General features: G+C 39.1%; 1 protein-coding gene across 2 annotated transcripts in view; it reads left to right on the top strand.

Annotated features, from left to right (window-relative positions):
* Nucleotides 1–209: 209 nt before the first annotated feature.
* LOC148845297 (DNA gyrase subunit B, chloroplastic/mitochondrial-like) overlaps nucleotides 210–15,413 on the top strand; it is a 41,448-nt gene continuing 26,244 nt past the window's right edge. Inside the window, exons 1-4 of one of the 2 annotated variants that reach the window (XM_088955798.1) lie at nucleotides 210–666; nucleotides 755–899; nucleotides 10,037–10,117; nucleotides 10,202–10,315. In XM_088955798.1, the coding sequence (XP_088811924.1) occupies nucleotides 524–666; nucleotides 755–899; nucleotides 10,037–10,117; nucleotides 10,202–10,315 (483 nt within the window). In that variant the 5' untranslated portion in view covers nucleotides 210–523. The remainder of the gene's footprint in view (nucleotides 667–754; nucleotides 900–10,036; nucleotides 10,118–10,201; nucleotides 10,316–15,413) is intronic. The other variant, XM_088955797.1, reaches the window with a different exon arrangement.

Below are 15,413 nucleotides of genomic sequence, written 5' to 3' on the forward strand. Positions count from 1 at the left end.
CTATTGAGTTTATCTTTTCTTTTTTAGTTTATTAATTGTACTCTCATGTATTGTATTTGAGTTTTCTGAGCATTCTTAATGAAATTAGCCATTGCATTCAAAAAAAAAAAAAAGAAAAGAAAAGGGGTGAAATCAGTTTCAACAGTAACTTTACGAAGTATATTTGAAACTGTCCCAAAACATTTAAGAAAGGTGATTGCAATTACCAAATTTATGGGGAAACTTTAGGGGTGGGTTTCACAAAAGCTACCGAAAGAATAACTGGATGCTTATAGCAAAGTGTTAGGACGTCTTTGTTCCACGTGGCTAAAAGGACTGTAAACAAACGAAGGCGAGCCGCGAGCAAACGAGCGTATCCAAAATTCCGAATAGGGTTTTAGAGGGAAAAAAAGGAGAGTCTGGAATTCTGGCAGGGTGGGACTGTGGGAGGGAGGTTTATCCGCAAGACTGCAACTCAAAACCAGCTGATATGGAATAAAACCAAGGAAAGCGGAAGACCCTCACCACTACAAAAACCTCTTTAATGGCTCTTCTGAAACCTTCCAACTTTTCGATTCGACTCATGGCATCGCGCTTCTTCATCTCCGCATCTATTCACACTCACAGTCTCTCTCTCTCATCCTCGTTTCCCAGCTATTGCTCTGCTCTCTACTTCAGCAGAACCAGGTCTCTGCTTCCTCATTCGTGTCGTGCAAAGATAAAGTTGTTTTTGTTTCTGATATCTTTGCTAAGAGAGTCATTTTTTTTTATTCAGAACGAGTTTTCGATCGAAATCAATTTCGACTCGGTTTTTGCGGCGAAATGCGGTTTGTGCAAGGGCTTTCATGTCGTCGAGCACAGCTGCTGAAGCATTTCAGGAGAATGCGACCTCGAAAGCTTATAGTTCGGAACAGATTCAGGTAGGCAAATAAATTTTAGGTTTTTTCTCTTATTATTTTTGTTCTTCATATCTATGGCCATTGGTCAATGTACTTGTCAGATTGCATAATCAGTTCAATATTTTTTACGTGGAAGTTGAAGGGTATATTTATCAAGGAAACACTCGTCAGAAGAGGATATACGTTTCATGTTCTTGAGAAGTGAAGCACCATGCTGGAACTATGGATATCTTGGTGAACTGTTAGTTAGCGTTCCCCCCCTCCGAATACTTGAAATGATCTACTTCAATTTAAATTTGTTCGGAGAGTCACCACCAATGGGCATTGAGGGATCGTGCTTCGTTCATTGAGCTGAATATCCGTATATATTGCAAGCTTGCATTTCTCTCTTCGTTAAGGAACTTGGGCTTTGGAGGGGCCTTATTGACCTTACTAGATAATAAATGCTTACGGTTGTTTTCATCTTAGATGTGGTATATATCATCTAAGAGTTCGGAAAATTGGTAGGAAAATCAATTGCTTTTTTGCTCCTAATGCATTCCCGATTCTACGAGCTGCCTTTGTCGGAGCCCCTATAACCCCCGATCCTAACGTGCTCATTCGTTCATCTTAATAAAAGATATTTTCAAAAGACGGTTAAAATTATAATGTTTTTGTAGGGATTTAAGAATTTAAGACCCTAATATGGATTATGGATTTGTTTGGGCTTGCATCAAGGGGCTTGGTCTGCCCTCGGCCCAGCTATTAGGCATAAAGAAAAGAAACATATGCAAATTTTCTAAAGGCATACACCTGGGCTGAAGTGCAAGACGCACACGTTTTGTAAGTGCTGTGCCTGGGGCTTAGGCAAGGTGCATGCCTTAATAATATGTGCTTCACTTTTGTGCCTATGTGCACATTTTAAATCACTGGATGATGTCATGCTTTTTAGGTTATGGACAAGATGGTCATTTGGTGGAAAATATGAATTTGATGGCACAACTCTTTGAACAAATGTCAGATTTGAAGATCAATTTCTTTAGAGTTTTATTGTAGGAATCAACATGGATGATAGAGAGATAGGTCTTGCTGCAGAATTGATGGGCTGTTCAATCTCCCCTTGGCCTATGCAATACTTAAGTTTGCCTCTAGAGGCTAATCCTAGGAATCCTAGCTTTTGAAAATTGGTTATACAAAAATTTTGAAAAAGGTTGGCAGCATGGAAGAAGGGCTATTATCTTCCAAAAATTTGTCAGTTTTCAAGGTACCTTAGAAGGCGAGTAAAAGATGGAGAAAACAATGAGGGATTTCTTGTTGGAGTTAGGGGAGAGAAGAAAAGATCATCTTATAAACTGGATTACTGGAATAAGGTGTTTGAAAGCAAACGTCGGGGGAGGGGGGCTTGGGAACAGGAAACATAGAGACTGCTGATCAAAAAAAAAAAAAAAGAAAAGAAAAGAAAGGAAACATAATGAAAAAGGATTTGGCTTTGTTGGACAAGTTGTTTTGGAGGCTACTGAAGGCCAAGGATAAACTGTATAAAGTGGTGACAAATACACATGAATATTTGAATAATGAGAGATTTCTTGTGGGAGTTAGGGGATGGAATAAAAGATCATATAATAAACTGGATTGAGGTGTCTGATAGCAAAAGGTAGGGAGGCTTGGATTAGGAAACATAGAGAAAAAGGATTTGGCTTTGTTGGGAAAGTGGCTTTGGAGGCTACCGAAGGACAAGGATAAATTGTTGCATAAAGTGATGGCAAGTATACATGGATATTTGGACAATGGGTGGGGCGCTGGCATGTTTGCAAGGGTTACGAGAGCTTCACCTTGGAAGGCAATCCATGATATACTCCCTTTATTTCTTCCATACATTAGATATGGTGTTTCTTCGGGTAACCATGTCAAGCTCAAGGAAGCAAGTAGGAGGGGCAATCTCCTCTAAAGGACCAATTTTCCTCTTTCTTTGCACTATCTAGCCTCAAGGTAGAACCAATTTCAAAATTCATTGCCTCTTCTTCAAACAATGGCATCAGCTTGGGCTTGGGTTTTAAGAGGGGCATAAGAGACTTTTGAATTTTTTTGATAGTAACAAGAAAATTTCATTAAAATGAAAAATCATTACAGTCAATCTGGTGTCGAGGGGGCACCAATGAAACTGATCAAAGAAAGCTTTCAAAATTACAGTATTGAATTTTAAGAACATCCCAAGAATTGGGACCCCAGCCCCAAGCGTTCACTTGTGCAAATTCATGTACAATGAGCTCCCAATTTGTGACAACCCTTCCAATAGATGCCACGTTATTCTCTGTCTCCCACTGTTTATCTTCAAACACTCTTCTGTTTCTTTCTTTTCGAATGGTCCAGCAAACAGTAAGCAACTCCACACCATCTTAGCTTTCTTTCTCCCCCTAAATGATGGCCACTTAGAAAATATTTCAGCAGGAGTCCCAGGAAGAAACATTTGCATACCAAACAGAGCTGAATAGAATTTCCAGCATAATCCAGCCAGCCTACAAGAGAGCAGATGGAAAACTGTTTCCTCAGTCACTCTCCCTGCACACAAGGCAAATGTTTCCCATACAAAAGCCTCTGTATTTAAGATGATGTAAGGTTAGAACACTATCCATAGCCACCAGCAACGTGAATGCTTCTACCCTTGGAAGGACTGGGTTGCCCCAACACCTTCACACCTGGTGCCATCCACTTACTCCTGAGCCCCTGTTTGGGAACACTTAAAATAAGTAATTATCTTAAGTGCTGGGATCACACAATAAGTGGATAATAAGTGCTTATTCCTGTTTAGAAAAAATGCCCAATAAGTACATATTTTGAAAATAAGCACTTAAGATGAGCAAGGAATGGATAGCTTTCTTAAGTGCTTATTCAATAAGCACTTATTTATTTTTTTGGGACAAAACTGTCCCCAAATATTTGTGTAATTTCCAGGGTCTGACCCCTCTTCAAAGGACGATACAACCCTATCATCTTCTCCATTTGAGTGTCCAAGAGCAGCGGCAGAGACCTTCCCAGGAATGTCACAGATTTGGGTGCATGAACCTCATTATTTAGCCCCATTTTCTTTCTGTTATTTGCTCCATTCTCTTCATTTCTTCAAACCCTTTCCTTCTCCCATGTCGTTTTTGGATCATAACGCCCTGATTTGCGTTGGGTTTTCAGATTCATTAGACAGAGTTCTTAAAACTCAACTGTGATGGACGTAGTAGAGGGAACCAAGGACTTTATGAGTGGGGGGAATTTTTAGAGATGAGGAAGGTAATATTGTTGCTTTGTTCTTGGGCCTGATTGGAGTAGGAGATTCACTAAGGGCTGAAGTTATGGCTGTAGTGGAAGGTGCAGATGGCAAAGGAGATGAACATGGAAAAGCTGATTATGGAAGGAGATTCAAATTTAGTGGTAGGATAGCTGCAAAAAAGAGAGGCTGCTTTATAGTGCATGTCCGTTTTTCAATAATTGTGAGGCCCTTGGTAAACCAACATTCCCTTGGGTGTCACTCACCTAGGAAAGTGATACCCTTCTTCCAAGTGGGTTACTTTCCCACCTCGGGGGAAAATGCCAATGCCAAAAACCAGTGGACAAAATTGTCCCTTGTAAGAATAGAACATATGGATAAAATGGTAAATTGCCTAACTTACCTAGGTAAATTTCATGATTAAAAGAACATGGATGAATGCATTTCCCTGGGAAAAACTTGCTTGGGTAAATGCACTTACCTAGGTAAGTAACTTACTGAAAAATGAATGAGGCTGTGGTCTTACAGTAATGAAGTAAAAATAGGCAGTTGACTAGAGATATGGAAGTGAGGGTAATGCAGGAGCTAAAGAATAAAATTTGGAATTTTCGGAAATTTTCTGTGTTTCTTTATATTTGGACAGTATGGGTATTTTCGTCATTTTGACCAGTCTCATGTGGGTTTGGGCTATAGCATCTTGTTCTTCTAGCTTGGCAGTGCTTGTCTTTCAATTTTCAGTTTATAGCATTAGTAGATAGAAAGTTATTGTGTTTCTTGATGCACAAGACAAGGAGTGGCGTTTTTGTAATTATGGTGAACAGTATTTCGGGCCACACAAGTCACTTTACAAATAGATGTATTCTCTTCCTTTTGGAGCTAATGAATGAATGGAGATTTCTTTAGAGCAAGTTTTCTGTATGGAGACTGATTCCTACAAACCCTAGAGTGATTCTAGGATCCCTTGGAGTGATTCCTTGGGATTTTTCTCTCTTTTTTCTTTCTCTACCCTTTCTTCTTCTTCTTCTTCTTCTTCTCTCTCTCTCTCCCTCTCTCTCTCTCTCCCTCCCTCCCTCCCTCCCTCCCTCCCTCTCATTTCTATCTTCTGATAGTTTGTTCCAGCCTTACTGCATCAGTTTTGGTATCAGAGCTAATTAGTCATCATGATCTCACAAAGTGATTGATTCTATGGGCCTAGGGTATCATTTAAACAATCTCATGGGTTTAGAATCAACGATGTTAGGGTTTTTGAACCATATGAAGGGTCTATGGTTGATTTAATTTAGAAATTGGTGGAACTTGGAAGAAAGTAGATCTAGTATTGATTTATCAGAAAAAAAGTAGATCTAGTATTGTTGGCTATAGGAGTAAGGTTTTCAAGAATGTTAGAAGAGAAAGGGAAGTGCCTAATTTCAAGGGAGATGAAGACCGACAAACATTCTTTGATTGGATTGCTATACTAGAAGAATATTTTGATTGGCATGATATGTCTGAAAAACAAAGATTTAGATTTGAACGCATGAAGCTCACGAGTATTGTTAAAGTATGGTTGGGAACTCTTGAGCAACGACTAGAAAATGGAGGTGAATATCCTATTACCACATGGGCAGAAACAGAGATGAAGAAGTATTTGCAAGAAAAGTACATTCCACAATACTTCCATGATATGTGGATTGTGGAGTTGACTAATCTCAAGCAAGGTATGCTATCTGTATTTCAAAATATGTATAAGTTTGATGAATTATATATTAGATGTGACATTACAGGAAGTAAAAAGGCACAAATCCGTTTCTCTACCCTTTATACTCTCTTTTTCTATCTCTCATTTCTGTCTTCTGATAGTTTGTTCCAGCCTTATTGCATCGGAGGGTTCAATGGGTTCCAAGGGTGGCCAATAGCTTGATGGATTAAGCAGGGGGTGGAGAGGGAACACATGTTTTGGGCACAGTGTAAAAGTTAAAAGGAAACTCAAAGGATAGAGATAAGGCTCCTTATCTCTAAAAAGAGCAGTTGTACATATATGGACTTCATTTCTTTATACTAATAAAGTTTGTTTGTCATTGATAAAAGAAAGTGAGGCAGTAATGTTAAACAATGCTTCCTCTAATTATCTACGGGATTAAAATCTTCTGGAGTCCAATTTCTCTCTTTTTTATATTACTTTTTTTTTTATTTTATTGAATTCAATCTTCTTTATATTTTATAAAAAAAATTCAATATTCTTTATATATAAAAGAACTCTGGTTAGCAATGCTATTTAAAAGTTATATACAAGAATGGATTAGAGAACAATGTGCTTCTTTGTGGGTTTTCCATCAAGCACATATTAGTGAAAAGTGATGTTGCAGTTTGGAGCCCAAATGACATGGTCACCGATTCTGAAATTGTGGTTTCAGCTAGTCAGTTTAGTATAGGACATTTCAAGAGGAAACTCACTCAAGGAAAGTGGCTGCTTGAAGGTGGATTTAAGAGGGAGTTTTTAGATAGGCTGTTTTTTTAGGGATGAGCCTTAGCAGGTTTCTGCTGATTGTATTTGGGGTCAGTAGGATCCTCCTTGAGTGGGGGCCTTAATATGACTTGTTTGTTGGGCAATCTGACAAGATGCTTATGGTGGATCATCTTAAGCATGGTGGCCTTTCAATCTCTAACATGTACTTGATTCGTAAACTGGAAGAATTTGTGGATTATCTGTTCCTATACTCTTATTTCACCTTTCATTTGTGATTACCTTTATTGATCTCTTTTGATTTTCACTGGATGTTCACTTCTTCAGTTGGAGGGGATTCTTATTTATTGGCTGAGGGTGTCAACAGGTTATAGGGGTTCTATCCTTCAGAATATTACATCTTTTGTTGTTTGCTGGAGCATCTAGAAAGATGAACGAAGAATTTTCTAGTGCATTGAGAGGCTTGTGAAGGAACTTCTTTTGGTTATTTAACCACTTTTGTATGTCTCCTTGCTTTTATCTGTTGGTGAAATCTTTTTTGGATACACAATGTTTTTGTCTGTTATGGGTTGTTACAAAAGCTTCGCCTTAAACAAGGTCATTATCCAAGGAAAAATAAAGAAGAAAGAAGAGAAAGAAGAGAGAAAGAAGACTGAAGAGAAAAGTGTTTGGAGAGTCAAAAGATCTAGGCTGATGGTGTCTATATATTATGGTGGTGTTTGGTGTGTCTTTTGTTCTGCGAAATGCTCAAAAGACCAAAAAATGGTCTTTTGCTATTTGGTATTGTGTAGACTAAAAGAGTCGAAGACAAGTGCATGGAAAGACCAAAAAGCTGAAAACCGGGATGCTTCAAATGAAGCTTTTGGTCTTTCCATGCTGAAAATAGCCTTCCCAACTGTTTTTAATAGCCTGGTAGACCATGATGCGCACCAAACAGTTATTTTGTCATTACCTTCTGGCCACCAATTTCCTGCTCTTATATTGAGATTCGTGCTTATAAGATCGTTAGCACATTTTTGAAGCTTTATACACCATCTGGATATGCTTTTATAAGGTCATCCTTTTCATACATGCTTGTGCACTGCACATCTGCGACCCTTAGGTGAAGACTAGACCAGCATTGTACCTTGGGGTGCCAAAGCTTAGAGCCATAACTGAGTGCACAATCCATCTGTAATGAAGCCCTTGATGTGATCTCAATTAATAGGTGTGCTTTATGCTGTGGACACCTTTCCACTCCCTGGGCAATCAAATGAAGGTTCATCATTTATCTAGAGTCTAAATCAATGTCATAAAAGGAGGCATTAGGCGATGTGTTAAGATTTTCCATGCTTGAGGCCTAAGACTCAAGGTGTGAAGGTTAAGCCTCATAAGATCTTATCAAGATCAAGGTTCATCATTCATATCATATTATTATTTGAATTCTAAATAAAAAGGCTTAAAAGGCAAGGACATGAGGCAAGGTGTTAGGATCTTTCTGTTGCTCCACCTAAAGTTGTATTTTTGTTATGGACAGCTACTCTTGTGAAGTGTTTGACAGCAGACTCATTAACTAAAAGGGGTTGGGTGGTGGAGCAAAGCAGATGTAGTTTATGTGGGGCTGCTTCAGAAAATGCAGAACATCTATTCATTCATTGTAAGCTTGCCAACTGGATTTGGGAAAAAGCCTTGGGGGGCTGTTTGAAGTTCCATTCTGTTTCCCAAAATATTTGATTTCTTTGTTGGAGTGCTGGCAACTTGAGGGTGCTCTGTCCAAGAGAGGGAAAGTTTTATGGGAAGTGGTCCCGGCAGCAGTAGTTTGGTCTATTTGGATGGAAAGAAGCAGGAGAATCTTTGAAAACAAGTGCGATTCTGAGGATACAATCCTAAAAAAGCATATGGGGAAGAATCTATTCTTGGTCTGCAATGCATAGACAGCTAAAGGATATTCCTTTTAGTTCTTTTTTTTATTATAGAAATCTTTTTGTATCTAGTTCAGACATGTCATCAGCTTTTGCTTTTCTGTTCCCTGCTTCAATTTCTTTTTGAGCAGGGTTTGTAAATCTTTTGCTTCTCTAATACATTACCCTTTTCTCAAAAAAAGGTGTTAGGATCTTTCAATGTGTGAGACTTAGAATTTGAGGTGTGGGGGGTTAACCCTCATTAAATCTCCTTTCGAGAAAAACATGAATTCAAATGAATTAATATAAGCCTTGTCCCAACTATATGGGGTTCTACATGAATCCTGTTCCACCATTACAGTCTGTTTAGTACCATATCCATTATTAAATTGTGGGCCCTTAAACCATTTATCACTGATTAAATCCATGTCCTTTTTGGCCTGATCAAGCTATATGCAAAAAAAGACTATTATTGTAAAAAGAATGTATATGGTGAATTTAATCTGTTTCATTGGTTATCATCATACAAACATGAATTAAAAAAAAGAATGTGTTGCCTTTATACAACAACTCCTTCAATCCACCAACCAAGAGGGGGAATGTGTTATGGAGATATGCTAGGGTAAGGATATTGTTGTCCATTTAGGAGAATAAAAATGGGAGATTATTCAAAGACAAGACTCAAGAAAGGAGGGTCATCATAGATCATATCAGTATATCACTATGTAAGTGGTTCAATGGGTTAAAACAATGGGTTAATTGTTTCTCTGCTGATGTCATTATTGGAGGATGATAATTGGTTGCAAATTCCTCTATAATGGGGGTTGTTGCTCACCCTCAACGGTAACTTCCTGCAGCTCATTTTATTAAGCTTAATTTTGATGGCTGCAGTAAGGGTGATCTGGGCTCACCTGGAATTGGAGTGATTATGGAGGCATTCTAACACTTTTTCTGGACCAGCAGGCTATTGGAAGCTTGATAAGAGCTGAAGTATTAGCAGTTTTAGAGGGTTTGAGGCTGGAAAGAAGAAAAATGTCCTTGGCAGTGCAAAAACTCTATGAAGGAGATAAAAGAGCTAAAAAGAAGCAGGATTGTTGGTTGCAAGGGGTCTATGACCCTATGAGTCTGCAAATAGTTTGGCAAAGCATGGGTTGGAGAGAGAATGCATATTTTGGGGGATTGGAGTACTTATTGATGAACATATTCTTTGACTTGGTCATCTCAACCTTTGGGATGATTTTTGATAGTTATATTTTCTTATTGTTTTGTAGCAATTTTAGTATCCTTTTCTCTGTATTTATAGTTTTGTGTTTTGCCCTTGATGCCATTCTCAGTCTCCCTTTTCCTTGTCCAACATCTGTGTTAGATTAAATTCCCTACAAGAATATGTTTTTTTTTTCTTTTCTTTTTGTGCACATATCATTCATATACAAGAAAAGAAAAGCAACAAGATAAAGGAAAAAACTACATTGAAAATAATGCATTCAGAGATTTGACCTTGAAGTATGGCTTTCCAGTATTATTTTATGTAGTTTCTTAGTTGTCATTGTTGTTTTAGTTGGATTAAGTTGGTGAGGTGAACAATTTCTGATATGTTCAGGTGCTGGAGGGCTTAGATCCTGTCAGAAAAAGGCCAGGAATGTATATTGGAAGTACAGGGCCGCGTGGGTTACATCATTTGGTATTTTTGCCTTAGCTCTTTACATTCTGATATTTAGTCTTGTTTAATTTTTCCAATTCTTACTGTTTTATATAATTTCTTTAGGTTTATGAAATATTGGATAATGCTATTGATGAAGCTCAAGCTGGATTTGCCTCCAAGATAGATGTTGTTTTGCTTGCTGATAATTCTGTGAGCATCACTGACAATGGGCGTGGGGTATGACCTTGTTCCTTTTTGTTATGTCAACAAGAGAGGCTTTCTATTTTATAGTGATACGTGATGTAATGAATTTGTATTTTGAGCATTCCTCCTTGCACACTGTTCTATGTTCTATTGCCATCCTTTGAAAGTTGCGCAGTCAAAATTTCATCTTGGCCAATTATCGCATTGTAATCTGAAATTTTCTTCTTTACCATTTTGGGAAATGCTTGGGATCTTTGTAGTCTTTGGGGAAACATGGTGAAGTCTTATTTTATATTCTTATATGACAATAGAATGAGGTAGGCATCAACAATTCTAACTTCATGTATAGGATTTGGAAATAAATAATGAAGAATTTTGAGGATTGATGCCTTGGAATCTGCTATAGCATGGCCATGAGGTAATGCAGGAGCCGAAGAATCAAATTTGCAATTTCTTAAAATTTCTGTATTTTTGTATATTTGGACAGTATGGGTATTTTCGTCATTTTAGATAGTCCTGCATGGGCCTGGGTTTTAACATCTTGTTCCTCTAGTTTAGTAGGGCTTATCTTTCAATTTTCATTTTATTTGTATTAGTAGATAGAAAGTTATTGTGTTTCTTGATGCACAAGACAAGGATTGGCATTTTTATAATTATGGTGAACTGTATTCCGGGCCACACAAGTCACTCTATAAATAGATGTATTCTCTTACTTTTGATGCTAATGAATGAATGAAGATTTCTTAAGAGCTCTCTTGCTGTATGGAGTGATTTCTACAAACCCTAGAGTGATTCTAGGACCCCTTGGAGTGATTCCTTGGGATTTCTCTCTCTTTTCTCTTGCTCTACCCTTTCTACTCTCTCTTCCTCTCTCGTTTCTGTTTTCTGATAGTTTGTTCTAGCCCCACTGCATTATGAGGAACAAAGGGAAACGTTCAGATGATGTTGGGTGATGATATGAAATTCTACAAGATTTCCTGTGATATTTTTATTTTCTATTTCTTATCAGAAACAGATTCACATAGCATTGAGATAAATTGGACTGAGGAGCCATGGTAATTGATGACTTGGGGAATGGAGAGTTCCTTCAGCAGTATAAGATGGATCCAAATTGCAGAATAAATTTCAGTAGTTGTGAAATTGTCCATCTTTCTACCTTCCTTGTCAGTCTGAAAGCAGTCCCACTTTGACAGATTAGGAGATTTGATTCTCATGTTAGAGCAGTCAAAATGTTTTTTTTTTCTTTAACATTTTTTACTATACCCTTTCTTTGGCTCAACCTTCCATATTTTGAATGGCAATGGCCAAAATATTGATTGGAAGAGTGAGACAAATCGTTTGACCAAAAAAATGTAGGTATAATCCATGCTGAATTATATAAGAATGTAACGATACAAGTTTAATAAGGTAGAGTGGACTGCTATACATATTCTCCCTGTTCAACCCAGACCTAGCTAGGTTGTTGTCTGTATCATTTAGATCCATTGGGATCCAATACAAGACAGAAGGATAGGATCTCAAAGGATGCTTGGTCTCATTAAGTAAATAGGAAAACCTCCAGGTGCCTCTTTCAAACCCCTTGCCCTTCTGGATATAATTGGCTGAATCTCCTCCAATCCATAGAAAGAAGGCCCCTGGGAGGTGGCACCCTAAAGATCATAATAGCAAGGCCATCACCTGGGATTTGGTGCAGTTTACTCCCCACTCCCAGTATGTCTGCTGAAATTCTAACTTGTGTTTCCTTTCCTATCATTGTCAGCACCTAAGTACACTGATTGCCCAAATTAACTGCCATAAAGTCTCAAGTATAATTCCTTAACAAACAACTTATCATGAACCACAAAGGGGATATATCTTTATACTCCTTGTTCCTGTGCAAGCCACTTTGGGGCAGTCTATTACCCAGTAGTTCCTTCACTTCAGTTTGCAGGTTCTCCTAATTCAGATAAATCAACAGGTTAGATACCGGTCGAAGTATAAAGGTCTTCCTTAAACTCTTTCTTGTTCCTGGACATAAAACTTCTTTATTTTGATCAGCAACACAGGAAATCCTTCATTCATTAATACTTAAAATAACGGATTACAACAAGAAGTTATGAGAAACTAGCAAACCCATTACAGAGCTAGTCACCCAATAGCCAATACTGTATTACAATTGTGCCCAGTACATATTTTGCCTTCGAACCCTTTGCTTAGTTAAACCATCTACCAAGCTGTTAGCAGATCTTCTAACTAGAGATTGCAATTTGACCTGTCCCCGTGGTTTTTGATCACTGATTGAGTTTGGGGCAGGTTTCAAACATAATTTTTAGTATATATTATATTATATCACATTACATAATATAATATAGTTCTAGGTAGGTGCCAAAAAAAAAAAAGAAAAAGAAAAGATTTGCAAGTAGGAATAACTAAGGCAGGGCGGGGCACATTCAGGGATCCCCGTTCCCTTTGGGGATGAGGATGGGGTTGGAATTTCTAGCCTTGTTGGGGGGGGTACAGGGCAGGGACTTTGGGCTGCCAAACTACCACTTCATGTATTTTTCAACCATCTCAACTATCTTTGAATCATCTTCAATGATCAAACTACCAATTCCCATCTCTTTAGCTTTCTCAACCCCAAATTGTTGCTAAAGATTCTGCTTTTACCAAATCACCTTGTTCAACCGGGTCAGAAAACAAAGCACATATAATAGCACTCTCATCTCTAAAGTCTAATCACCCCTTCAATTCCTGAAGGGCTCTGATTGCTCACACTATTGCAATCAAAATTCAGTTTCTGCCACCTACCCACTGGGATTGACCAACCTCCACTTTGAAGTCTGGAAAGAGTTTCGAGTTTCGAAGTCTTTACCGAATGTGCAACTCTCAAAGTAATAATTTCTATCACTGTCTCCTTACTCCTTTCCTTCTCCCCAAAAAATCTTGAGTTTCTTTCTTCCCACACTGTCCAAATCACTACCACCCTTGTACATCTCCACAGGACCTTGCCTCTCCTTTATGTGCTTCTCAAAATAGAAGGGCTAAACAACCTTTCCAAACTGGCAGGAGGGTTTCACCTGCAACTAAAAAGAGAAAAAACCATTCCTAAATACAACAAATAAAGGAACAAGAGATCAATAATGAAAGTAGTCTCACCATTCAACTTACATAGGAAGCACCAGTTGGGGGACAAGCCAAGTTGGTCTTTTCCTTTGAAGTAGATCAGAAGTATTAATGCATCCATGGCAACCTTCCTAGCAAAAAGCCCTAACTTTTAGGGGAATGGGATGATACCAAATTTCTTTACCAAGAAAGGAGGGAGAAGAGGAAGTGGATACAAGGGACTTAAAAAAGGAATTGCAAGAAAACAACCCATTTGGACTAAGGAACCAGACCTGGCTATGTTCCCCCCCCCCCCCTCCCCCCGTCATCAAAAGATTATGGAATCCAAAATGCGCATTAAGACATTGAGGGGATTTTTGACTCTCTAAGATTCCTTGTGAAGCCCAAGTTCCAATTCAGCCCTAAAGGTGAAGGATGAAATTGAACAAACTCAGACATAAGTCTTTCTTTACTATTGGAAAGAACTAATAGAGAGGGAAAAACCTCTTTCAAAGGGGACTCCCCTATCTAGACATTTTCTCAAAATCTTATTTTATGACTCGAAGCTAAGTCATACCTCACTTGATTAAGTAAAAGGGGAAGGATTTTGTGTATAACTTTCCAAGGTGCAACAAGAATAGATTTGTTCCTGCTGAGTTAAGGGAGGGGGATGGGCTACCCTCATTGTGTAGCCCCATGAAGCCAAAAAAAAGATTAGCTCTGTGCAGAGTGCAAACAACTAACTTCCCATCCATTTCTTGATGACCCATGAATACTAGCCATGACTTTGTGCCACAATCTCTCATCTTCCACAAGAAAGTGCTAAAGTCACTTGCTCAAGAGAGCCAGTTTTTCATACTCACGTTGCAAATTCCCTAGCCCCCCATCTTCCTTCTTCTCAGATACCATCTCACCAAATGATATTTCGTCCCTTCTCCTAGTTCCCAAAGGGAGTTCCTCATTAGCTTTTCAATTATTTTCACAATTGGTTGAGACATCTTGAATTTTAGAGGGGCTATAGCCCCCCAAACCCTGAAGAAATCATCAATCTTAAAGTCAGAGAATTGATTCAGGCTCTTAACTCAATGTGCCACTCTTAGGGTTATGACCTCAATCAAAGCTTTCTTATGCCTTTCCTTTTCCCCAAATATTCTAGAGTTTCTTTCCTCCCAGACTATTCAAATCACTGCTGTCCTTGTGTCATGGGGTAGATCTGCAGCATAAGAAACTTGTGCGTGCGGCGTTCGGGACATGTGCAGCCAAGACAAGCCTGATGTGTGCTTAAGGACCATGTGCGGCTCGATGAATGGCTCCACCAAGGTCAGTGGCACTAGATCATGACCTCATTGCGCATGGCTAGGGCTATCTATGGCTCCTGCCGGTCCATGGGAGGTGCCGCTTACGTGCCAAAGGGGGAAGGCCATGATGTGAGGTGATTGTGGTGCCGATGATGCGAGGCACATGCTGTGCCGATGATGTGTAAGGCAACCACTGGGCCTTTGCACGCCCGTGCGATGTGGGCAATGGGGTAACTCGATCAGCTTAGGCATGTGGCGAGGTGTAGGAACATGCTTGGGCCAAACCCTCATGGAAAGCCTCCCCTCGATCTGCGTGATGTGGTGCCGATCCATGCACTGTCCCCATGAGCGTGTGTGTGACCATGAGGAACCTTGGTAGCAACGCTAGCCATTAACCAGGGCTGCCCTGCAAGGGATGTTGGTCTAGGAGTGCTAAGGTTAGGTACCCAAGGTGGTCGACCACCCCTCTTCAAAGAGTACGTTAAGCTTTTGGAGGTTTTCCAATAGGAAACATCACTTCTCCCAAAAATCATATTGGCGATATTTACAATAATGCCACTTAACGTAAGCCCACCAAGCGAAGGTAAGGCTAAGCCTGTGTCAGACCGTGGCACCTGTGCGTTTCCACATCAGTCTGCCCCTTTTAGTAGAACAGCTAAAAACAAAAGGGTTAAACAACCCTCCCAAACTAACAAGATTGAGCCACCTGCAATCAAAAAGTGAAGCAAACCACTCCCAGATAAAGCCAACAA

The sequence above is a fragment of the Nelumbo lutea genome, chromosome 7 (genome assembly GCF_056320005.1).
Source record: "Nelumbo lutea isolate HS-2025 chromosome 7, American lotus-T2T, whole genome shotgun sequence".
Taxonomy (NCBI): domain Eukaryota; kingdom Viridiplantae; phylum Streptophyta; class Magnoliopsida; order Proteales; family Nelumbonaceae; genus Nelumbo; species Nelumbo lutea.